At 37.3% G+C, this 27,137-nt stretch overlaps 1 protein-coding gene across 2 annotated transcripts in view; it reads left to right on the top strand.

Moving 5' to 3' along the window:
- UBXN7 (UBX domain protein 7) overlaps positions 1-27,137 on the top strand; it is a gene marked incomplete at both ends in the record, with an annotated part of 60,865 nt that overhangs the window by 2,928 nt on the left and 30,800 nt on the right. Inside the window, 3 exons of one of the 2 annotated variants that reach the window (XM_079704642.1) lie at positions 17,742-17,889; positions 20,562-20,629; positions 26,568-26,633. In XM_079704642.1, the coding sequence (XP_079560768.1) occupies positions 17,742-17,889; positions 20,562-20,629; positions 26,568-26,633 (282 nt within the window). The remainder of the gene's footprint in view (positions 1-17,741; positions 17,890-20,561; positions 20,630-26,567; positions 26,634-27,137) is intronic. The other variant, XM_079704641.1, reaches the window with a different exon arrangement.

The following is a 27,137-nucleotide window of genomic DNA, read 5'->3' as shown; positions in this document are numbered from 1 at the left end:
CGCCACCAGGGAAGCCCCTTATTTTTATTTTTTAAATTATTTTTACATTATGGATCATAATGTACATAATTTAGAATCTGAAATTTTCAATTAACGTTACATCATAAACATTTTTCCTATGATTAAACCCTTTGATAAGCAGATAGCCAAGGGAAGTGATGGTCTTTGAAGTGGTCACACTGAGAAGCTATGTACCTTTACCATTGATGCCATTAGCATTATTTCAAGCTACATAGAAAACCAGTCCTGTTATTTCATAGTCTATCACATTTTACAGTATTACTCAGTTTGATCTCCCTTGATACTCTCATACATGGCTTAGACTACTGACTACTTTCAGAAGTTATATCAGTTCTCAAAACCTGAGGAAAGAATGTGCCACTGGATCTGAAGGTAATTCCAAGAGAACAGTTTTTTTGTTTTTATTTTTGTTTTTGTTTTTTTTTTAACAAAGCAACATTTTACTTTTGTTGTGATTAAAAAAAAAAAGTCACATTTTACAGATAAAATGTAGAACCCTGAAATACTGACACATTCTCTTATCGTGCACAATGCTGAGGTTCAAGAGAACAGTTTTTAAAAATGTTTTGAACCACGGCAGTATTCCATTAACACCAACTTGGACTGACATCCAGCCACACATATACAAAATGCATAGATGTAATCAGAATAATTCATGAGAGGGCTTCCCTGGTGGCGCAGAGGTTGAGAGTCTGCCTGCCGATGCAGGGGACGCGGGTTCGTGCCCCGGTCTGGGAGGATCCCACGTGCCGCGGAGCGGCTGGGCCCGTGAGCCATGGCCGCTGAGCCTGCGCGTCCGGAGCCTGTGCTCCGCAACGGGAAAGGCCACAACAGTGAGAGGCCCACATACCACAAAAAAAAAAAAAAAAAAAAAGAATAATTCATGAGATGAGGGATATATAGATGCTATAAAATAGGTAGAAATAAATACACCATCAGAAGGTAAGGCCAAAAAGTGAGGGAATAGAAAGTGAGGCTGAGAAGAGTACAAGTGGTTGCTAGTGTAGCATTCCATAAAGCTTTGTGTATAGTAGGCATTCACGGACTTAATGAAATTATAGAACCCCTTTAGTTTAATCTTTTTGAAAATTGTTGAATGAATGCATATTTGTTAAATTAGAAACTCTTAGTGTTTGTAGTATTCGGATTTGTGGTCAACTTCCATTCATATTCTTTCTACAATACATTTTTCTTGGGTTAGTATTAAAGTGTATTTAAGTTCTGTGTGTCAAGAAAGGTAGTTGCAAGTGTTCTAGATATTAAAAGAAAACTCTTCTGGAATTTTAAGAACTATTTCAAAAGGTGTTAATGAAGTTTGAGCAGAAATTAGGGAGGGAATAAATTTTTTTGAGTTGCGAGTAGACTCTTACTAGTAAACTCAGTATTTATTAATAGACTACTATGTGCCAGGCATGGTTCAGATCTTGGGGATACTACCATGAGCAAGACACGGTGTCTGTCCTCAAAAAGCTTAAAGGTTAATGGGAATACAGACACATAAATGGGTATTGTAATACATTGGGATAATGGTAAGGAGCTGTTACGGCAGCACAAATGAGGGAGGTCAAGAAAGGCTTCCCAGAAGAAATAATTTCTTAGCCAAAACCTGGAGGAGAGCTGTTTCTGGCAGGAGAAACATGTGCAGAGACCTGGAGGAAAGAGGGACAGGCATACATATGGAGACAAGAAAGGAGAGACAGTAGGTTGAGGGAATTGATGATAATTCCAAATGAAGAGAGCATAGCTTGTGTGAGATGCAATAAATGGGGCTGAAGAGATAAGAGGGTACCAGATTAGGAAGGGCCTTGTAACTCATGTTAAGAAATCTTGGCTTTATTCTGAATGTAGTGGGGAGTCAGTGAAAAGTTTTAATTAGGGGAGTGACACAATCATATTTGGTTTTTTCAGAAAGAGCTACTTGGCCATAGGTGAGAAGAGGTAGGCATAGACATCAATAGAAGACTGTTGCAATAATTGAAGATGCTGGTGTCCTGAAATAAGTTAGTGGCAGAGAAGTGGACTCTGAAAGGTAAGGGAAGAATTCAGAGGAGTCAGAATGAAGCTTAGGATTCTGTTTTGGACATCTAAGTTTATAATAGTACAATTTGTGAAGGTATGGAATAGTAGCAGAGGTTTGGGGGCTGATTAGTTCTGCTTAGGTAAGTTGCTGCCTGTGAGACTTCCAAATGGAAGGGAAGTTCAGTAGGGAAATGAATATTTGGGTCTAGAAAGAAGAGTGACATCTGATGAGTCATATTGATGGCAGTTGAAGCTATAAAAGTGGATGTGTCCTTTGTTCCAGGACACAAAGCTGAAGGAACACTAACATCTAACAGACGGTAAAGAAGAAAGTACAGAGAAGGATCGGAAGAAACCAAAGATGTAGGAGGAAAACCAGGAGAATGTGATGGTACTTCAAACATTAGGAGTAGGGTAATATGTCAGATGTTATGTAGGCACTTTAGGAAACCAGAAATCATTGAATATTCACAGATTTTTCTTGGTTGGGGTTGGAAGACATCTTAGAAACCATATTGACCCATTTCTGAGTTAAAATGAGAAATTGAAGGCCCAGAGAAGTAAAGTGATTTAGGGTTATATGTCTAGGTCAGTGCTTCTCAAATGTATTTGTAGGAAAGGACCGCCCTCCCCCCTTTAAAAAAAAACTTCATAAACCAATACTTTAATTTTTCTCTCTTTTTTTTTTTTTTTTGGCTACGCCACATGTGGCTTGTGGGATCTTAGTTCCCTGACTAGGGATCGAACCCAGGTCCTCAGCAGTGAAAGGAGGGAATTCCCCATAGACTAATGCTTTAGTAAAAATGCAATAAAAATTAATTGTTTAAAAAAATGAAATAAAAAGAACACATACAAAATATAAACCCAAATTCTGTTAAAATAAAGGGTATAATTTGCATACAGTAAAATTTAACTTTTTTAGTGTAGAGTTAAAGTTTTCATAAGTGCATGCAGTCGTAAAACCACAATAAAGATGCAGAACGGTTTTTAAAAAAAATAAATTTATTTATTTATTTATTTTTGGCTGCATTGGGTCTTGCTGTGTGCAGGCTTTCTCTAGTTGTGGCGAGTGGTGGCTACTCTTCGTTGTGGTGCGTGGGCTTCTCATTGCGGTGGCTTCTCTTGTTGCGGAGCTCGGGCTCTAGGCGTGCAGGCTTCAGTAGTTGCGGCACATGGGCTCAGCAGTTGTGGCTCGCAGGCTCTAGAGCTCAGGCTCAGTAGTTAGGGCACACGTGCTTAGTTGCGCCGCAGCATGTGGGATCTTCCTGGACCAGGGATGGAACACATATCCCCTGTATTGGCAGGCAGATTCTTAACCACTGCACCACCAGAGAAGTCCCCAAGATGCAGAACAGTTCTATCCTCAAAAACTTCCCCCTGCCCCTTTGTAGTCAATCCCTCCTCTCACCTGTAGCCTAATCTTTTTGTCTGTTCTTTTCCAGAATGTCATATAAATGGAATCACAGTATGTAGTTGGGCTTCTTTTGAGTCTGGCTTCTTTTATTTAGCATACTGCGTTTGAGATTCATTTATGATGTTGTGGTATGAGTAGTTCCTTTTTATTGGTGAATAATATACCATTGTATGGATATACTACAATTTGTTTATCCATTCATTAAATGAATGGATAATTGTGTTGTTTCTTGTTTGGGAGATTATAAATAAAGCTGCCAAAAACATTAGTGTACAAGTGTGTGAATATACGTTTTCATTTCCTTTGGATAAATAGGAGTGGGATCATATGATAGATGTGTGACTTTAAGAAATTGTCATACTATTTTCCTAAGTTACTATTGATACATACACCATTTTGCATTTTGTCTTTCTCTGTCTGACTTCACTTGGTGTGATAATCTCTAGGTCCATCCATGTTGCTGCAAACGGCATTATTTCATCCTTTTTTATGGCTGAGTAATATTCCATTGTGTATATATACCACATCTTTATCCGTTCCTCTGTTGATGGACATTTAGGTTGCTTCCCTGTCTTGGCTATTGTCAGTAGTGCTGCAGTGAACCGTGGGGTACATGTATCCTTTCAAATTATGGTTTTATCCGGATATATGCCCAGGAGTGGGATTGCTGGATCATATGGTAGTTCTATTTTTAGTTTTTTAAGGAACTTCCATAGTGTTCTCCATAGTGCTTGTATATAAATTTTTTAAAAAATATTTTCTATTCCTCAATGCTTAAAAACTCCAGGATGGGAGACCAGTGAGGAGGTTGAACTTTCATCTTACTTCTTGCAACTGTCACTGACTCTCATTTCCTTGGTGGATAGTCTGGCTGGCTTTATTATCATTTCTAGGGGAAGTGTAGAACCAAAAAGTTCTTTGTGTCCTTGTCATTTCTGTACTCTATCCCTGTGGGGCAAGAAAGGGTCTGTAGAGGGATTTTTTTTCTTTTTAAAAAAAATCTCTGTGACTACCATACTTAGGTTCCTTGATAATAGTGAAGAGACTGTTCTTTCGGCATTGAAAATAGTGTAGAGAATAGGTACAAAGGACTACTAAAGTTTGAAATGTCTCTTGATTCTTCTTTCCAGCTGTGGTGGAAACATATACTGCATTACAGGTTTGGGGCAGTTTTCTATACGAAGTCATTAAAGGAGAAAGTGTGAACTAAGAGGCGGCAGCAAGGAGATGGCCACTGATAAATTGGGTGCCACAAGCTGGGTTAATGCCTTTGGTGCCATTAGCAAGCTAAAGCAGATGGAAGAAAAGGTAGTGGATAAATAAAAAGTGCATGTGGTGAGAAACAGTAAAGTGGGACTTCTGCCATAGATATGGATTATGGGGTGTTATGGACTGAATTTTTGTGTCCTTCCCAAAATTCGTCTTTTGAAATCCTGAGCCCCCAGTGTGATGTTATTAGGAGGTGGAGCCTTTGGGAGGTGGTTAGGTCATGAGGGTGGAGTCCTTATGAATGGGATTAGTGTACTTAAAAAGGAGACCCCAGAGAGCTATCTGGCCCCTTCCACCATGTGAGTACACATGGAGAAGACAGCTGTCTTATCAACCAAGAAGTGGGCCTGCACCACACACCAAATCTGCTGGAGCCTGATCTTTGATTTCCCAACCTCCAGAACTGTGAGAGTTAAATGTTCATTGTTTAAGCCACCCAGTCTATGGTATTTTTGTTACAGCAGCCCGAACAAACTAAGACACTGGGTTAGATTAAGCTATCCTGCTGCTACCTATAATATTGAGACCTCAAAATAAGCCCATGAACAGGGTTACAGGTAGTTTAAATCTGCAAGTTTCTTTTAAAGGCCCCCCTCCCCCTTTTAAAAAAGACTTTTTCTTCATTCTGAATATAATAAGAGAGAAGTTCAAATTTTTTACGGCTGACTCATCAAAAATGGTTATTACCTCTAAGTATATAGGTAAAACTTGTAACTTGTTTAAATTTGTTTATCACTGTTCCTGTCCTCTATATCATTTAGCCCTCCTTACTTTTCCTTTGCCCTCTCAGTTAACCTTCTGTTCCTCTGTTTAGCTAAGTGGAAGTGTTGGCATTTTGGCTAGGACAGTTTCTTGTTCTGTAGGACTGTTCTGTTCACTGTAGAAGATTTAGCACTTGTATGAGTTTCCTGTGGCTGCTGTAACAAATTACCACAAACTGCATTGCTTAACACAGTTATTCTCTCAGTTTTGGAGGCCAGAAGTCTGAAATGAAGGTGTGAGAAGTCTTTAGGGGAGGGGAGACCTCTAAGTAGGTCTCTTAGTAGGTTTTCCAACCTACTAAGGCACCCCTGGCTTCTCTCCACTAAATGCCAGTAGTGCTCCCATCCCCTAATCATGAAACACCAAAAATGGTGTCTCACATTTCTAGATGCCTCTACTACTTCCTGACATTAAGAACCATTGGAACCTTTAATTATCCTTCAGTTATCTTCTGTTTCTAAAACGATACTCTTGGGACCTCCCTGGTGGTGCAGTGGTTAAGACTCCATGCTCCCAATGCAAGGGGTCCGGGTTCGATCCCTGGTCAGAGAACTAGATCCCACATGCGTGCAGCAACTAAGAGTTCGCATGCCACAACTAAGGAGCCCATGTGCCGTAACTAAGGAGCTGGTGAGCCATAACAAAGGAGCCCGTGAGCCACAACTAAGGAGCCCTCCTGCTGCAACTAAGACCCAGCACATCCAAATAAATAAATAAATGTTTTAAAAAATGGCATGTTCTTGGGCCCTACCCAGACCCTTCCAATTGGAGTGGGGGCAGGATCTACGTTTTAAAAAAAAAAAAAGATACACTAAGTGATACAACAAGTGATAAACTAAGAATGCCTGATTATACAAGCACAGATGGCTCAGATAATTTGGCTTTATTTAAGAAAGTGAATGGTGTACTTTGCTTCTTGGGCCCCTCTCTAATACTGCCTTCTTCAGTCTTGCCAGGATTTAGCATGTGCTTCTTTTTAAAAAAATCCCATAAGTAGAGACCCCTTTTATGGAAAGCTCTTAGGTCACTATACTGACAAGCTCCAATGATGGAAGTTATCCTGTCAGATTGTCAACAGATATATGATATGCTGCCTATAGTTTAGATTCTAGCCCTAAATGGTTAAGTGAGGATTATAGATAAGAATGGCAGTTCTCACTTTGTTATACAGCAGAAACTAACACACCATTGTAAAGCAATTATACTCCAATAAAGATGTTTAAAAAGAGCAATTCTGAGCCTCGAGTGTTGACACCTTCTGCCCCCCAAAATATCACAGTTATTATTTCCTTTATTATAGCTTTATTTTTGTCTTAAAGTCATTCTCAGTATAATCCCTTTTAATAAATTCTATTTTAATCTATAGTTCAATATATCTCTGGAATACTCACCTATACTTTTATTACATTTTCCTGTGTTTCTACATCAGCTCTTTTTTGGGGGGGCCGCTTGCAGGATCTTAGTTCCCCCACCAGGGATTGAACCCAGGCCCCTGCAGTGAAAGGGCCAAGTCCTCACCACTGGACTGCCAGGGAATTCCCAGCAGTGGTCAGTTTTAAGTTGAATTTCCTTATGAACAAATTTCAAAAGGAGTGAAACAGCCGGGATTGGTTGCTATTATAGCAGAAGGGAGTTTCGATCCCGCATCAGCATGTTCTTTTTTTTTTTTAATATTTATTTATTTATTTGGTTGTACTAAGTCTTAGTTGCAGCAATCAAGCTCCTTAGTTGCAGCACATGGACTCCTTAGTTGCGGCTAGCTGGCTCCTTTGTTGCAGCACACGGGCTCCTTAGTTGTGGCATGTGAACTCTTAGTTGTGGCATGCATATGGGATCTTGTTCCCTGGCCAGGGATCGAACCTGGACCCCCTGCATTGGGAGCACGTGGAGTCTTAACCACTACGCCACCAGGGAAGTCCCAGCATGTTGTTTGTGCCTTTTGTGGTGCTTTATTACAGTGTGGTGAGCACCTAGAGAGACAAGAGCCAAAATGGTATAAACTCAGCCATTTAATTCTCTGAAAAGAAAAAGATCAGTAGATGTCATTCAGAAGCTAGTTTTAGGGTTTATTATGGGGCAAACATAATAGTTCATGCATCTCTTGATGGAATAAGCAGCCAGAGTAGTTTACATACAGGAACGTTTTAATTTTCAGGAGCTGCTATGTAGATAAATTAAAATGGTGGAGTACAATAGACACTGAACTTTTAGACTAGCATTTAAGAAATATAGTAATGTAACCAGTATAACTGGACACAATGTAAAAATATTAGAAAAGCACTGAAACAAAGCCTCAGGTTTTATGAGTAATGATATGGAAATTTTTCATCAAATTTGTGCTGGTTTTGCCCCAAGAGTTTGTATTTAATTACCTAACACAGTTGGCTGCTGGGGTATTTGAACTCTTCCTTTCCCTCAAAAAGTTGAATTTGTTTTTATTTTGAGATTTCACTTTTTTTTTTTTGGCTGTGTTGGGTCTTTGTTGCTGCGTGCGGGCCTCCTCTAGTTGCGGCAAGCAGGGGCTACTCTTCGTTGCTGTGCACGGGCTTCTCATTGTGGTGGCTTCTCTTGTTGCGGAGTACAGGCTCTAGGCGCATGGGCTTCAGTAGTTGTGGCACAGGGCTCAGTAGTTGTGGCTCATGGGCTCTAGAGTGCAGGCTCAGTGGTTGTGGCGCCTGGGCTTAGTTGCTCTGCGGCATGTGGGATCTTCCCAGACCAGGGCTCAGACCCGTGTCCCCTGCATTGGCAGGCGGATCCTTAACCACTGCACCACCAGGGAAGTCCGAGATTTCACTTTTTTAAAGTGTTTCCTAATGGTGAGAATATAAGTCTGTATATACTAGAACTTGAGAACTTTTTATTTTTTTAATTATTTTATTTTTATTGAAGTATAGTTAGTTTTTACAATGTTGTGTTAGTTTCTGGTGTACAGCAAAGTGATTCAGTTATACATACATATATATATTATTTTTCTTATTCTTTTCCATGATAGTTTATTACAAGATATTGAATATAGTTCCTTATGCTATGCAGTAGGACCTTATTGCTTATTTTATATATAGTATAGAATTTGAGAACTTTTCGTTCAGCTTGACTGAGGACTTATGGAGAGAGAACTGGTTTGAGAAAAGTGAGAACTGGCCAGTTCAGTGAGGTTTTTTTTTTTTTTTTTTTTGCGGTACGCGGGCCTCTCACTGTTGTGGCCTCTCCTGTTGCGGAGCACAGGCTCTGGACATGCAGGCTCAGCAGCCGTGGCTCACGGGCCCAGCCGCTCCACGGCATGTGGGATCTTCCCAGACCGGGGCACGAACCCGTGTCCCCTGCATCGGCAGGCAGACTCTCAACCACTAAGCCACCAGGGAAGCCCTCAGTGAGTTTTTAAAGTCTGTAAGATAGAAGAGCTAGCAGAGACAAGGATACAGATAAGGCCCTGTGGAAAAGTAGTATCTGTTCTTGTATATACTTTAGGGTGAGGAGGGAGGGGGAAGGTCCGCAACTTAACAGGTGGGTATTTGGTGTGTTGTCAAGAAAAATGAAGGGACTGGGACTTCCCTGATGGTGCAGTGGTTAAGAATCCGCCTGCCAGTGCAGGGGACATGGGTTCAAGCCCTGGTCCGGGAAGATCCCACATGCCGTGGAGCAGCTGAGCCTGTGCACCACAACTGCTGAAGCCCACATCCCTAGAGCCCATGCTCTGGAAAGATAAGCCACCGCAGTGAGAAGCCCACGCACCGCAACTAGAGAAAGCCTGCATGAAGCAATGAGGACCCAACCCCAACGCAGCCAAAAAAAAAAAAAAAAAAAAAAAAAACGAGAAGAAGAATGAGGGGAGTGATTTTACTGCTGTCACTCTCCATGTCATACAGAGGCATGGCATTGTAAAGTACCACCAAGTGATCTGCCTAGGTTACAAAAACATCTGCACCTGGAGGGAATGGTACAGAGGTGAGATGAAAGCAAAAGGGTATAAAATAGGAGCAGTTTATAAGGGCCAAATCTTGTGTGCAGCTCAAGAGAGGTGAAAAGTTTTCCAGTCAGCAGTGCAGAACTGTTGAAACAGGGGAGATAATCAAATTTACATTCTTTTGCAATGTAGAAGGTATATCAAAAGGAGCATGACCAAGAGCAAAGAAATGTGATAGTTCATGTAAGAGATGTTGAAGGCATGAACAAAGAGTATAGCAGTGGACATAGAACAGTATGGATAGGGGTGTTGTTAATTAGATGGGAGCTGTAGGATTTGTTGGTTGACTGATGGGCTGTTTGCTGTTGAAGAGAGAATAGTGGAGGAAAGTTTCTCAATTTTGAGTAATATACGAAGCCCTTTTAAAGAAAAAACATCCCTGGTCCTATGTAACTTAAATTACCATATATACCCAGATATAAGGCACACCCCAAATAAAAGGCAATTCTGTATTTGTCCAGTTCCCAAAAAAGATTTTTGATTAACATAAATACGTAAATTTCTGGAGATTTAAGTGAAATGACTGATGCTTTTTTATAATGTTACTTATTGAGTTAACATTAAATCACAGTATTGTATATTAATGCTTTTTTCCAGTCATGTTCCATGAAATAATTTTGTTCTTTTTTTGTTTTTTACTAGCATTTAGATATGTCTTTGTCAGCTTTCTGACAAAGCTGTAGCTGCTCAATATCATCTGACAGATTTTTGGAGCATGTGATTTTCACTTTATGTTGTTTGAGTTATAGCACATTTAAAATTTGTATATGATGCTTTCACTGGACATTTCATCTTAAGTTCATTTATCCTAAATACCCATTTGCTATTTGTGATTTCCACAGTGTAACCATATTGCTTTGTAAATGAAATTTAAAACATAAATATATGCGGTTTAAAGTTCAAAGGATAGGGGAATTCCCTGGTGCTCCAGTGGTTAGGACTCGGCGCTTTCACTGCCAGGGTCCAGATTTAATCCCTGGTCGGGGAACTAAGATCCCACAAACGTGTGGCGCAGCCAAGAGGAAAAAAATTCAAAGGATATAGAAGGGTTGTTTTGGCTGAAGTCTGGCCTTTCTTTCCCCAGTGTACTAACTGGTTAGCTGAAGTACTATGAGATAGTTTTAAGTCAGTTTATTAGATATTGATCACATGCAAGCGAACATGACGTTAGATGCTGGAATACCAAGACAAAAATCAACCCCTGTGTTCAAGAAGCTCCTGCTCTTTTGGAGGAACTAGAAAGTAAACAAGTATTTACTGCTTATTAATATGTCCATGTATGTAATAGAAGAGTATCACAGTGGTGGGAGTGGGGAGGAGGTAGTGTAGAGAATGCTTAGCACAGGAATTGAAAAAAGTAACACTTTATGGTGATTCTTGAGCATGCATGAACTAGACGAAGGGGGAGATAAGGGGAATAAGGGCTTTCCAAGCATGTAATGTGGTGTGACTGTACTGAATTGCATAGGATGGAGAAGAGGAGAGGAAAAGCCAGAGAGATAAGCTGAGGTCTGATCACAGAGGACTCGCCAGATCAAAAGAACTTTGGAATTTATACTGTGGGTGTCAGAGAGCTATTAAAGAATTTAAACTGTGTGTGTGTGTGTTTGTATTTGTGTGTGATAATCACACTTGTATTTTGGAACATAACTTCAGCAGCAAGGTGAAAGATAGAATGATGATCAGTTAGGAGCCTATTGTAGTAATCCAGGTAAGAAGAATTAAGGACTTGATTTTAAAGCCTTAGAGATAATAGTAGAGAAGAGAAAACAAATGAAAGATATTAAAGAGTAGAGTCAGCAGTTCATTTCTGGCAGTAGGACTAAACAAGAGAGATAACCATGAGTAACCCTCCCACGTGAGGAAAATCCTGAATAAAATATTTTTTAAAGTCTTTCAAAATGTATCATTGGGCTGGCAAGAAAGTAAAGAATATTCAGAAGCTAAAAATGAAATGAAATTGGAAATGAGATGTTAGCGAGGTTTAAAGTAAGCTTTCACCCGGGTTGAATCTGCCCGAACTGGGTGGCTTTGAACTTCTCTTTTGATGGCATCAGAGGGCACAGGAAACAAGCTTGCAGCCTTCCTAAGGAGAGGAATCTGAAAGGAGAACCCTTCCATACATGAAGCTGGGACCTTGGCATTTGGGGAGTGGCAGGAGAAATCTTCACTGAGAATTTATAACAAGGGTCCTTACAGAGTCACATTTCCCATGTGGTTTCATAAAACTTCAAGTCAAGAATGTATTTTATTTTATTTAAAAAAAATTTTTTTAAGAACTAACATTTAGTATTTATTATTTTTGGCTGCGCTGGGTCTTTGTTGCTGCTCACAGGCTTTCTCTAGTTGCGGCAAGCGGGGGCTGCTCTTCGTTGTGGTGCATAAGCTGCTCATTGCAGTGGCTTCTCTTGTGGAGCATGGGATCTAGGTGTGAGGGCTTCAGTAGTTGTGGCACATGGACTCAGTAGTTGTAGCGAGCAGGTTCTAGAGTACAGGCTCAGTAGTTGTGGCTCACGGGCTTAGTTGCTCCGTGGCATGTGGGATCTTCCCGCACCAGGGCTCAAACCCGTGTCCCCTGCATTGGCAGGCGGATTCTTAACCACTGCGCCACCAGGGAAGCCCCAAGAATGTATTTTAAATAGTCTGTGTTTGGTGGTGCTTTCAGGTACCTTCCAAAATCTATTAAGTTATCTTCTCTTAGGAGGGATGTACCTTCAACCCAGCCTCCAAAAATCTACAGATTAAAATTCCAAGCCACTTGAGATCATAGTCAAAAAAAAATCACAAAGTGCACAAAAAAACATTGCATAGTGAGCAAGAGCCAGCAGAAACGAGACAGTGACCTCTAGAAACTGCAGAAAGTTTATATTTTGTCTTAGTAATTCCAGTAAGTTTGATTAATATATTAGAAGAAATGAAAAGAAATATGAGTATGAAGCAAGGGTCTCTGAAACATGACCAGGCAGATTAGGAAACAAAAACCCCAGAACTTCTAGTTACAAAAAATTAACTAAAATTAAAAGCTCATGAACAGGTAAAAAACAAATTGGCACAGCATAGAATGAAGAGTTCTAACATACATCTAATTGGAGGTCCAGAAGGACATAAGTGTGAAAGGAGGAGTAAGGTAATTTTTTAAAATTTATTTATTTCTAACATCTTCATTGGAGTATAATTGCTTTACAGTGGTGTGTTAGTTTCTGCTGTATAACAAAGTAAATCAGCTGTACGTATACATATATCCCCATATCTCCTCCCTCTTGGGTCTCCCTCCCACCCTCCCTATCCCACCCCTCTAGGTGGTCACAAAGCACTGAGATGATTTCCCTGTGCTATGGGGCTGCTTCCCACCAGCTATCTGTTTTACATTTGGTAGTGTATATATGTCCATGCCACTCTCTCACTTTGTCCCAGCTTAACCTCCCCCTTCCCCGTGTCCAGCTTAACCTTCCCCTTCCCCTTCCCCGTGTCCTCAAGTCCATTCTCTACATCTGCATCTTTATTCCTGTCCTGCCCCTAGGTTCTTCAGAACAGTTTTTTTTTTTTAGATTTCATATATAAGTGTTAGCATACGGTATTTGTTTTTTCTCTTTCTGACTTACTTCACTCTGTATGACAGTCTCTAGGTCCATCCACCTCACTACATATAACTCAATTTCGTTTCTCTTTATGGCTCAGTAATATTCCATTGTATATATGTGCCACATCTTCTTTATCGATTCATCTGTAGATGGACAACTATGTTGGTTCCATGTCCTGGCTATTGTAAATAGAGCTGCAATGAACATTGTGGTACATGACTCTTTTTGAATTATGATTTTCTCAGGGTATATGCCCAGTAGTGGGATTGCTGGGTCATATGATAGTTCTATTTTTAGTTTTTTAAGGAACCTCCATACTGTTCTTGAGAGTGGTTGTGTCAGTTTACATTCCCACAAGCAGTGCAAGAAGGTTCCCTTTTCTCCGCACCCTCTCCAGCATTTATTGTTTGTAGATTTTTTGATGATGGCCATTCTGACCTGTGTGAGGTGATACCTTATTGTAGTTCTGATTTGCATCTCTCTGATGATTAGTGATGTTGAGCATCCTTTCATGTGTTTGTTGGCAATCTGTATATCTTCTTTGGAGAAATGTCTTTCTAGGTCTTCTGCCCATTTTTGGATTGGGTTGTTTGGGTTTTTTTGATACTGAGCTGCATGAGCTGCCTGTATACTTTGGAGATTAATCCTTTGTCAGTTGCTTTGTTTGCAAATATTTTCTCCCATTCTGAGAGTTGGCTTTTCGTCTTGTTTATGGTTTCCTTTCGTATGCAAAAGCTTTTAAGTTTCATTAGGTTCCATTTGTTTATTTTTGTTTTTATTTCCATTTTTCTAGGAGGTGGGTCAAAAAGGATCTTGATGTGATGTATGTCGTAGAGTGTTCTGGCTATGTTTTCCTCTAAGAGTTTTATAGTGTCTGGCCTTACATTAGGTCTTTAATCCATTTTGAGTTTATTTTTGTGTATGGTTTTAGGGAGTGTTCTAATTTCATTCTTTTACATGTAGGTGTCCAGTTTTCCCAGCACCACTTATTGAAGAGGTTGTTTTTTCTCCATTGTATATTCTTGCCTCCTTTATCAAAGATAAGGTGACCATATGCGTGTGGGTTTATCTCTGGGCTTTCTATCTTGTTCCATTGATCTATATTTCTGTTTTTGTGCCAGTACCATACTGTCTTGATTATGGTAGCTTTGTAGTATAGTTTGAAGGCAGGGAGCCTGATTCCTCTAGCTCCGTTTTTCTTTCTCAAGAATGCTTTGGCTATTTGGAGTCTTTTGTGTTTCCATACAAACTGTGAATTTTTTTTGTTCTAGTTCTTTGAAAAATGTCATTGATAGTTTGATAGGGATTGCATTGAATCTGTAGATTGCTTTGGGTAGTATAGTCATTTTCACAGTGTTGATTCTTCCAATCTAAGAACATGGTATATCTCTCCATCTGTTTGTATCATCTTTAATTTCTTTCATCAGTGTCTTATAGTTTTCTGCATACAGGTCTTTTGTCTCCTTAGTTAGGTTTATTCTTAGGTATTTTATTCTTTTTGTTGCAGTGGTAAATGGGAGTGTTTCCTTAATTTCTCTTTCAGATTTTTCATCATTAGTATATAGGATTACTAGAGATTTCTATGCATTAATTTTTTATCCTGCTACTTTACTAAATTCATTGGTTAGCTCTAGTAGTTTTCTGGTAGCATCTTTGGGGTTCTCTGTGTAGTATCATGTCATCCACAAACAGTAACAGTTTTACTTCTTCTTTTCCAATTTGGATTCCTTTTATTTATTTTTCTTCTCTGATTGCTATGGCTAAAACTTCCAAAAATATATTGAATAATAGTGGTGAGAGTGGGCAGCCTTTTCTTGTTCCTGATCTTAGTGGAAATGGTTTCAGTTTTTCACCATTGAAAACGATGTTGGCTGTGGGTTTGTCATATGTGGCCTTTATTATGTTGAGGTACGTTCCCTCTATGCCTACTTTCTGGAGGGTTTTTATCATAAATGAGTGTTTAATTTTGTTGAAAGCTTTTTCTGTCTCTATTGAGGTGATTATATGGTTTTTCTCCTTCAATTTGTTAATATGGTTTATCACATTGATTGATTTGCATATATTGACGAATCCTTGCATTCCTGGGATGAACCCCACTTAATCATGGTGTATGATCCTTTTAATGTGCTGTTAGATTCTTTTTGCTAGTATTTTGTTGAGGATTTTTGCATCTGTGTTCATCAGTGATATTGGTCTGTAGTTTTCTTTTCTGTGACCTCTTCGTCTGTTTTTGGTATCAGGGTGATGGTGGCCTCGTAGAATGAGTTTGGGACTGTTCCCCCCTGTGCTATATTTTGGAAGAGTTTGAGAAGGACAGGTGTTAGCTCTTCTCTAAATGTTTGATAGATTTTGCCTGTGAATCCATCTGGTCCTGGAGTTTTGTTTGTTGGAAGATTTGTAATCACAGTTTCAGTTTCAGTGCTTGTGATTGGTCTGTTTATATTTTCTATTTCTTCCTGGTCCAGTCTCGGAAGGTTGTGCATTTCTAAGAATTTGTCCATTTCTTCCAGGTTGGCCATTTTATTGGCATGGAGTTGCTTGTAGTCATCCTTCATGATCCTTTGTATTTCTGCCGTGTCAGTTGTTACTTCTCCTTTTTCATTTCTAATTCTAGTGATTTGAGTCTTCTCCCTTTTTTTCTTGATGAGTCTGGCTAGTGGTTTATCAATTTTGTTTATCTTAAAGAACCAGCTTTTAGTTTTATTGATCTTAGCTGTTGTTTCCTTCATTTCTTTTTCATTTATTTCTGATCTGATCTTTATGATTTCTTTCCTTCTGCTAACTTTGGGGGTTTTTTGTTCTTCTTTTCTCTAATTGCTTTAGGTGTAAGGTTAGGTTGTTTATTTGAGATGTTTCTTGTGTCTTGAGGTAAGATTGTATTGCTATAAACTTCCTCTTAGAACTGCTTTTGCTGCATCCCATAGGTTTTGGGTCGTTGTGTTTTCATTGTCATTTGTTTCTAGGTATTTTTTGATTTCCTCATTGATCTCTTGGTTATTTAGTAGTGTATTGTTTAGCCTCCATGTGTTTGTATTTTTCACAGATTTTTTTTTCCCTGTAATTGATATCTAGTCTTATAGCATTGTGGTTGGAAAAGATACTTGATACGATTTCAATTTTCTTAAATTTACCAAGGCTTGAATTGTGACCCAGGATAAGATCTATCCTGGAGAATGTTCCATGAGCACTTGAGAAGACAGTGTATGCTGTTGTTTTTGGGTGGAATGTCCTATAAATATCAATTAAGTCCATCTTGTTTAATGTATCATTTAAAGCTTGTGTGGTAATTTTTAAATAGAAATGTCTGAGAATTTTTCAGAACTGATAAATGAGAACAGTCCTTATGGTGGAAGTCCAGTGAATCCCAAGGAGGATAAATAAAATCAGCCCCAGGAAATAGAGTGAAACTGCAGAAGACCAAAGACAGAGAAGATCTTAAAAGCAACTAGAGAGAAACAACAGATTGGTATAAAAAGGTTTTTCTTTAGTCTGGCAACTTACTTCTCAGAAGCAACAACAGAAGACACTGGAATGCTATATTCAGTGTACTGAGAGAAAATAGCTGTCAGCCTTAGAAAAGAATATCCAGTGGTGAAAGTGTCTTTCAGGAACAATAGCAAAATAAAGGCATTGTCAGAGCAAAAAAACACAAAAAACAAACAAAAAACCACACACACACCCACAGCCTTCACTGCAGGAGACTCTTAAAGGACACAGTTGAGGCAGAAGGAAGGTCATCCCAAGTGGAAAGCCTAAGATGGGTTTTTTTTCCCTTTTTATTTTTTTTTCTTTTTCATTGTGGTTTATTACAGGATATTGAATATAGTTTCTTGTGACCTGAGATGCTTTTTAATGCCCACAAAATATCCCACCAAATAGATTTACAATTTAGACTCTACTACTATTAGACATTTATGTTATCTATAGTTTTTCAATTTTAACTGAAGCTATACTGGACATATGTATAGATATGTTTATACATGTGTTTTATATAGGTTTATTTAGACTAGATTTATGCAGATTTATTTAGACTTTATATTGATTTATGTAGATTTATTTAGACCACACGCCCAAATTACTGGGTCAAAAAAGTAACAGGCATTATGTTTCTTGATGCATGTTATAAAATTGATTTGTTAAAGGGCTTTACCAGTTTACATTGCATCAAACAGATTATGCTTGCTTTACTGTACAAGTGAGTGTGTGATAGGGCCAGTTTTAAATGATGAAGATTGACATTTCTTACCAAATTTTGACTTAGTTATATCTTTGACAAAAAGTCCCATCTCCCTTCTCTCCCATTGTTATTAAAGTGTTTCCTTTCTTATAGAAGTAGAAATTGGTAACTGAATGCATTCTTTCTAACAAAGTATTTCTAACTTTCTAGAGCGTAGTCTTTCATTTTCTTTTTCAGTTTATTAACAGATATATAGTCGGCCCATATAAAGAAATGGCAAACAAATGTTTTATTTAGTTTTTGTTTTATTATGAAGGAAGACAACTATTTTTAATGCTGCTGCTTTCTTTTCTAGCTCTGTATATTTCATAGTAATCAGCCAACAAGCATAGAAGTAAACAGTTTTTGTTTTAAAAATCATTCATTCTAAAGAGGGAAAAGTACTATTTGCTTGGGAATTCTGTATTCTAATGTGAACTGAATGTAAGAAGGTGTCTTTTTTTCAACTTTTTTCTTGTTTTTATACTATTTCAGGTGCAAGTGAAAGTGTAGGGAAACATATGCTTGAAGCCTGCAACAATAATCTGGAGATGGCAGTCACTATGTTTTTGGATGGTGGAGGAATCGCTGAAGAGCCAAGTACCAGTTCAGCAAGTGTCTCCACTGTCAGACCACACACAGAGTATGAGCTTATTATTTATTATTGGGAGCTACCCCCTGCCAAAATTGAGCAGTTACATTTTTACATGTTAGGTTAATTCTCTGTTTTGAACAAATTAAAAGTTGAAAGCATCTGAAAGTGTCAGGTGAAAATTTTTATACTTATATGCTTTAAGTTCTTTACAGCACTGTCAAGTCTGTTATTTAATCCTCAGAAGAACCCTATAGGCTGGCATTATTATCCACATTTTACAGAGGAAGCATAAAGATAGCCATTTCCCCAAGCTATACCACAATTAAGTAGCAGATACAGAAGGAAAGTCCAATAAAGCTCAGATTTCCCAATTCTGGATTTCCTACATTGTCCCAGGAAAGTTTTGAGTTGTCATGAAAAAATTTTTGAAGAAAATTTATGCCTTAAATAGCTACATGTCGTTAATCTTTAGAGGCACGTTCAGCATGTAGAACTGTAATATATAGAGAATAGTAACAGATGATAAATACATTTGGTGTTTTCTGCCCTTTACATTTGATACCAATGAGAGTTTGAAATGAATATCTGTTAAGTAAAATTCCAGTAGTCTTTGGAAAATATTAGAGATGAATGCTACTCAAATGAAAAACATTGATTTTTGAGTCAAAATTTCAAAGATCCTTAAATGAGATTTTAATACTCATAGCCATTTATAATTCTTCAGTGTTTACAACATGAGATACTAAATAAGAAGAATCCCCTTAAATAGGAATAGGCAAAAACATGGATTTTATTTTTACTAAATTAGATTTAAAAAGCTAAATAAACATTCAGGACATGATTGCCTCTTTTTTTTAATCTAGTTTCAAATTCTAGAGTAATATTGTTTCCCCACAAAGTGTGAACTCTAGAGGTTATTATTTATATTTTATATAAGTTTTTTCCTATCGATGTTGGCTGTGTATTTCAAGTTTGATAGCCCATTCTCCACCAACATAACTCAAATCTTTAATGGAAATCAATATGAAAACATGATTTAGTTTACATTCACTTGAATAACAGGCATTCATAGCTGATTTGGGGGGACATATCAGTCCTCACTGCCCCAAGTTTTCTTAATTGTACTTAAAAATAGTTTTGATTAATGAATGTCTTTTCCTGCTGAATTACATTATAATTTGACTTAGATTATTTGTATTACTAATTGATTAACATTTGATAGTGGCACCTACTTCCTAAACTATAGTTTTCTTTCTTTACAGTTCACCTTCTGTTCCATTCTTCCATTTTGTTGGGTAGCTAGCAGTCTTGGAATAGATGACCTCAAATATGTAGTAATCAAGTCTTTCTGTATAGGGACTACTAATGAAGCCATCACCCTAATTGATGTATTTCATCAGATTAAGGCTTGTTTCATCAGATTAAGGCTTTAGATTGAGATAACTTTGTACATACACACACACACACACACACACACAGTAAGGTGAATTATACCAATAATGGAAAGATCTATTCAGGTAAAAGATGTGTTTGAAGTTTTTAGTTTTGCTAGGATAATGGCCTATTTCTCTTTGGTGAAAGAGATTTAATAGAGCGTCCTCTTAGAGACACATTGTCTGTTTCTTTAGAGTATTGCATTTCTGTGTGTGAGCAGTGACTGAGATCCAGTAGGAAAGAGTGCTTAACATAATTTTGAATTATCCTTTATTCTTCACTCATTTGGCTTATTGTAGATTTCTTTGTTTAACTAGTTGTTCTTTGATTACAGGATGTTAGTTTTTGTTGACAAATGAGTATTGATACTGTATTAAATAAAGTATGTTTTGAAGTTTCAACTTTTAGGTGTCAAAGACAGGACCTTAAGCTCAGTTATTACTATTAGAAACACCTGAATGAAAAACATTAGGCCTAACATAAATTAATATTTATTATAAGGGGAGCATATTAAATTTGAAACTTAATCTTACTTGCTATGAGCGTTTATCAGCAGAGTTTCGTATTTGAGTTAAAACTAAAATAATTAAACTGATATATAAAGGGATATACACCATTTTTACAGCATATTTTAAATGAGTATTGTTCACTAGAAGAGATGGATTATTAGTAAACCCTCTGGAGGTAAACTTTGAAGAGTTTTTAGGCTTCTAAAAGAGTATTTTTTCTGTTTTATATATGTTAGTGTCTATTTAATAAATAATCCAAGGGTACTACCTTTGTTAGCCAACTTCATAAGTAGCATAAAATTAACTGCTTGTTTAAGCTTATTTTAATATATTTGTGATTTAATTATCTATTATTTGATGTAGTGTTGAGGTAATATTGCTTTTATTAAGCTCATATTTTCCATTAATTTTTTACCTGAAGTGTGTGTGTGTGTGTGTGTGTGTGTGTGTGTGTTTGTAAATTTCCTATCTTTTTTTTTCTAAAGAATTTAGGGCAGGGAACTTAGAGGAGAAATATTTTTTATTTTTCTGTTTGTTCTCTTTCTTTATAAACCCATTTGCAATATCTATGCCAGGTGCTTTATTCCAGTTCATCTCTATATGGAAATCATCTGACAGTCATTTATCATAATTTAATGTGGTTCCTAAAAGTCACTATATCTGTTGTTCATTTTATTTGTTAATTTGAATGTGTTCACAATAGTTACAGTAAGAATAGGTAGCAGAAAACAGTTTTCACTTGGATATTTTCCCACTTTTTTTTTTTTTTTTTAATAGAGAGGAAGTCCGTGCCCCAATTCCTCAAAAGCAGGAAATATTGGTGGAACCAGAACCTTTATTTGGTGGTAAGTTTACCTTTTTTCCTTAGCTTTATTTGACTTTATTGTTGTCTTCAGGATTTTAATGAAGCTATCAAAAGATATGAAGGCTTGCTCAGAGATTGTTACTTCAAGTAGAGTTGATTCTTATCTTGTAATTCTGTACTCCCTCAGGAAAGTTGCACAGTTGGCTCTTTCCGAGGAGGGAACCAGATTAAAAAGTTGATAGTTGTTGCAGAATGCCAAAAGGAGGAGAATAAGCAAAAGGAACTGCTGCCTTAAAATGGAAACAAATCTATCATTAGATAAAAGACTGATTATTTTTTGTTTTTTGGGTACCCACTTGACTGCCATATCCTTACTGTCTTGATATGCTGTACCTTCACTCTTTTTTAATTTCTAGAAGTGCTGTTCTTGTATTGAAAAAAGGAGGAAGTAATCCCTAATCCATGCAAAAAACTGTGATATCAATCTGGGGTGCATAGAGAAGATAGTAGAAAATGGAACATTTAATCAAATTTAAAGAAAATTTATAGTTTTATTTTAATAAGCATAGTTTTATTTTAATATTTACCTTTTGTGAGCCAGATATTTTAGGCATTAACAGGTATATTAAAAAACAGAAGATAGGGGACTTCCCTGGCGGTCCAGTGGTTAAGACTCTGCATTTCCAGTGCAGTGGGCACGGGTTCAGTCCCTGGGTGGGGAACTAAGATTCCACATGTCATGCAGCATGGGCAAAAAAAAAAAAAAATTAAAAAAACAAAAAGACCCCCCAGCAGATGAAGTTATGATTTGGTTGGGTAGACAGAGACATAGAAATGTATATTGTATATATTGAGAACAGCAGTGCAGAGAAATAGGCCTATAAAAAGTTTCATAGGTAAACTAAAGAAGAAATAAATTGTAAGAAAAGGATGAAGAAAATTACATAAACCATATCTTTTGATTTGAAAAAGCAACTTAATTGAGAGTTTTAAGATTGATTTTTAACTTGGGAGCTTTGGAGTTTACTGTAGAAAGGAATAAAGAATATACTTTCCAGATTCAGAAATAAAGATGGGAGGAAGAAAACAATAAGGTCTGAATATTGAAATATAATGTGTGCTTTCTGAACTGTTCAATTTAGCTAGTCATTGTGCCTTTAATATACCAGAGGTAATAAAGCATTGTTCATGTTTTTTTTTTTTCATATAAATGTTATAGATTTTGGAGCTGAGGAATGCCCTTGGAAGCTTTATCTTTCCTTTATTGCAAGGAATAAAGGCAAGATCTTTGAGTGGGGAAGACTACAGCAAATGGATTCTGTGCTATTTTACTGTTTAACAGAGGCAAAAGAGTTCCCATTTGAAACTCCACTTTCTTCCTTCTACATCTGGTTTGGTGAGGGGGGTGAGAATGACTTTATATAGTTAGGGAGTCAGTCCTAACTTTCATTATTAGACCTTATTATAACTTTGAAAAGGTTTTTGGAGAACTATTTTCTTCTTTGGGATAGTATCGATTTTTAAATAAATAAATAATTTTGGCTGCATTGGGTCTTCGTGTGGCGTGCAGGCTCTAGAGCATGTGGGCTTATTAGTTGTGGCGTGCAGGCTCTCTAGTAGTGGTATGTGGGATCTTAGTTCCCTGACCAGGGATCGAACCCATGTCCCCTGCATTGGGAGGGCGGAGTCTTAACCACTGGACCACCAGGGAAGTCCCTGGGATAGTACTGATTTAAAGTGTGATTCTCAAAGTGCGGTCTGGGAGTCCCTAATGCCCTTTCAGTGGGTCTGTAAGACCAAAACTGTTTTCATAATAATACTAACAAGTTATTTGCCTTTTTCACTGTGTTGACATTTGGGCTGATAATTCAGAAGTAGTGATGGGTCATACTGATGCATCTTTTTTTTTTTTTTTTTTTAAATATTTTCTTTTTTTTTTTTTTTGACAGTTTTGCTTTATTTATTTATTTATTTATGGCTGTGTTGGGTCTTCGTTTCTGTGCGAGGGCTTTCTCTAGTTGTGGCAAGCGGGGGCCACTCTTCATCGCGGTGCGCGGGCCTCTCACTGTCACGGCCTGTCTTGTTGCAGAGCACAGGCTCCAGACGTGCAGGCTCAGTAGGCATGGCTCACGGGCCCAGTTGCTCTGCGGCATGTGGGATCTTCCCGGACCAGGGCTCAAACCCGTGTCCCCTGTATTGGCAGGCGGACTCTCAACCACTGCGCCACCAGGGAAGCCCTGCTGCATCTTAATTGAATCAGGACAGTGGCACCTAACTGCTACTATTTGTTGAATTCTTCACTGACACACACTTGCAGTTTAAAAAAAAAAAAAAAAAAAAGCCAAAGCAATAAAAATTAATTTCATTTGATCTTGATCCACATTTGTAAACTATTCTGTTTGATGAAATAGGATGTGTGCATAAAGCACTTCTGCATACTGAAGTACTCTGGTTACTTTAAGGTGAAACACTTGTACAGTTGTTTGAATTGAAAGCAAAACTAGCTGCTTTTTTTATGGAACATTATTTTTCTTGAAAGATTACTGACAAACTATAGTTATTTAGACTTAAACATTTGGCCGACATTTTCTTGAATGTGAACAAAGCCTGTTAACTGCTTCAAGGCAAACAACTGACATTACTTGTTGCCAGTGATTTAAGAAAAGAAAAAAGGCTTTCAGGCAGAACTTAGAATTTTAGAAAGTTTATGTGCATGATTGTGAGCTTGATAGCTTCCCAGTACTTAAAGGCTTTTTGATGAGGTTAGCAGTGACATTAACAGATGGTGATTTTTTTTTTTAATATCGTATGATGAAATGGTCAGTATTTGGAATATTTGCATAACTCAGTGAACAAGTATTTTCAAATGACCAAAGCACAATATTACAAAATTGTGCATGGGTGAAAGATCTATTCGGATCTATATGTAAGTATCTATGTATGCAATATAGATTAGATATCTATTGCTGTTTAACAAATCGCTTCAAAATTTAGCTTCCTGAAACAACAAACATTTGTTATATCACCATTTCTGTGGGTCAGAAATCCAGGTGTGGCTTAGTTGGGTGCCTCTGTTTAGGGTCTCTCACAGGGTATAATCAAGGTGTCAGCCAGGGCTACAATCATCTCAGAGCGTGACTAGAGGAAGATCTAAGTTTACTCACGTGGCTGCTGGTTGGCTGGAGACATCAGTTCCTTACTGCAGAGCAAATGAGAGAGCCAGAGAGGGCAGCCCAGGATGGATGGAAGCCACCATCTTTTTGTATAAGTACCGTGCGCTAACAGATTGCACCACTAGAGCTCCAGCCACTATCTTTTTGTAACCTAACTGTTGGAAGTGACATCCCATCACCTCTGCCACATTCTGTTTGATCCTGCCCATACTCAAGATGTTCACACACAGGTTATGAATCCCGGGAGATAGGGATAATCAGGGGCCATCACAGAGCCTGCCTACCACATAAGACCAATGGATTTTAACGGAGCAGAGTATGAAAAGTTCATTGATAAGATTTCAGATTCCATGTTGCAACCAACCTTTAAGAAATTACCACTGGTTGAGCTTTGGTGTAGTAGCAGGGGAGAATGTTCACAATTATCTTAAAACACTATAAAAATACGCTTCCCTTTTACAACTACATGTCTGTGTGAAATTGAATTTTAATTTTCTTCATATACATGAACTAAAGGAATAGCAGCAGATTGAATGCAGAAGCAGATCTAAAAATTCAGGTGTCTTCTCTTATATCAGTTATTAACAGAGATTTGTGAAAATGTGAAACAGTGCTGCTCTGCTCATTAAATTTTGTTCTCTGTTCCTCCCCTATTCTGACTATGAAGCTCCTTTTTGAATCTCTTTTAGCTCTTTGTAGCTTAGTCTCTTTGACCTCAGTGACCAGCACTCCTGTTACGTGAGCAGTGGAGTGAGAGTACAGAGGACTGATGTTTACTTATAGCATATGGTTTGGAAGAGTGAGGAAACCACATTGAAGAGGCAGGCAGGAGTAATAATGATCCTAGAGCTAGAGGTGTTGTGGCTTGAGGAGAGATTCTTGGTTAGACTTAGGATATATAAGGGGGAAACAAACGGGAGCAGGTCACGAGCCCAAGAAATAAAAGAGAGTGGTTGGAAAGCTAGCAATAAGAGGAGCTAGTATGAATCTCCAGGAGATCAAGTGTATAATAGAGAAGGGCTAAATTGGTGGGGGGTGGGGGGCGGGGAGTGAGAGAGAGAGAGAGTGAGAGAGAGAGAGAGAGAGAGAGAGAGAGAGAGAGAGAGAGAGAGAGTGAGTGTGCGTGTGTGTGAAGAATGTAGAATATTGACTGGCCTGCCTTTGGCAGTTTAAAAGTAGAAGAAAAGTACCTTTTATGTACTATGTACTACCTCCCCAATAATAATATGCTTTCTTAGGCAGCTATTTTATGTCTTATCCTAAGATAACCTTACTTTCTTAATTGTTATGGTTAAATAATATCTGATAATGAGTTTTAAGAAAGCATTATTTGAGTAGTTAATATTATTGCTGCTAGAAACATGTACATTTAAGATAGGAACTCTTGACTCTTGATTAAAAATAGTTCCAAGATTGAAAAGAATAACATGTCTTGCTTCTTGTTTATAAAGGGAGGGAGGAAAAATAATGCAGTATTTAAATTTTATAAGTTTAAATAATAAAAATTTAAAATTAATAATTTATATAATAATTTATTTAAATAAAACAATTTATATGTAAAATTCAATTTAAATTTGAAATTCAGTACAAAGCTAAAATATGGAAGTCTCTGATTTTTACCAAATTTCCTTTTCCTAGAGATAATATTGTGATTCTTTAATATAAATACTGATACACATATGTGCATAAATGATATACTGACCTGATAATGCTTTAAACAAATGTGGAATTTTTTTAACATATGGTTCTGCATTCTTTTGTTATTTTTTTGTTTTGTTTTTTACTCAGTAGTTCTTAGATTAAAAGAATTACCCTATATAATGGCAAACACAGGCTGTTGGGAAAGATGCTTTGACATGGGATGAGAGACTTTTATAGTTTCTGTCTAATCTTACTATGTAATCATCATCTGTTAATGTGTAGCATTGTTCTGGTTACATGCTGGCAGTGCTCGTGGGGCTTGCCATAAACCAACTGAATAACTGTTACCCATATTGAAAGAATCATTAAATGTCCTTATTTACTGTAATGTATATTAAATGACCTAATAACTTTTTTTTTTATTGGAGTATAGTTGGTTTACAATGTTTTGTTAGTTTCAGGTGTACAACAAAGTAATTCAGTTATACATACACATACATCTATTCTTTTCCAGATTCTTTTCCCATTTAAGACCTGGTAAAATTTTTATGTTTAAGAACATACAGGAAGATAATGTTTTGATGATTGCTTTTTCAGCTTTATCTGTACAATACTTAAGGACTGGGTAATAGACGCTGTACAAGGGTATCAAAGGACGTTGGTTCTGTTCATTTTTCTGTTAACCGTAGGAAAAATTTTTCTTCGGAAATTACAGTTTTTTGGTGTTTATAATTCTGCATGTGTATCCACTTACTAAGAGGTAGTTCTTAAATATTATGGTTTAGAACTTACTCAAGTATTATACTAAAGGGTAGGCAGATCATTTAGGCTAACCTGAATTATGCATTTGCAGCATGTATGTAGCTTCATCGCCATGGGAAGTCATCCTCAAAATCTTTCTTCCTATCTTTTTACACAAGTTTGGCCAAGTTTTTTTAACTGGGCCTTAATTTTCTTTTTTGTAAAATATGATTGGGCTCAAGATGGTTAATTATATATGAATGCCTTGAACGTTTTTAAAGTATTTTATATTTTGAAGGACAGCACCATTATGAATCTGAGTGTCTTAAAATAAGAAATTGCTATAGATAAGGACATTTTTAGAATTGTTACAAAATTAATGTTTAACTTTTTGTATCAATTCTATTTTTTCCTCCTATATAGCTCCTAAAAGACGACGGCCTGCACGTTCAATATTTGATGGTTTCCGGGATTTCCAAACTGAAACTAGTAAGTATCTATGAACCAGTTTATCATCTCTTTTTCCCTCCCTCTCCCTCTCTCATTGTCTTTCTCCCCTGTCTCCTCTCCCACAGATTAAAACCACAAGGTGGAAAAGCACCCACACACTCCCCTTCAGGTCAAGATCCTAGTTTGTTTTATATAATTTTTTTTCTTAAGAAGATGATTAATATTAGGCCTAATAACTTTGAGGATTCATCATCTTATTTAAAAACTAAATTATGAATTCAGTCTGTGATTGCTATTAACTCCCCCCTGAGCTGAATTTTTCCAGATTCTAACCTACTTGATTATAGAAGAATAAGAGAGATGGATATAATGTGAGAAATACGGTAATTTACAAACTTAATCTGTTTCTGAATGAGCACTTAAATGCTGACTATAATAAAATAAAAAACTGATTTTCCTCAGGATCCTGATATATGTCAGTTAAAGGAATGACCACAATGAAAATGGTTATTGTAGGGATTGGAAAATAGAAGAAGAAAAGGC

This window comes from Hyperoodon ampullatus, assembly GCF_949752795.1.
Source record: "Hyperoodon ampullatus genome assembly, chromosome: 5".
Taxonomy (NCBI): Eukaryota; Metazoa; Chordata; class Mammalia; order Artiodactyla; family Ziphiidae; genus Hyperoodon; species Hyperoodon ampullatus.
The sequence above is the reverse complement of the archived record's forward strand: the minus strand, read 5'-3'. Positions and strand labels throughout refer to the sequence as shown.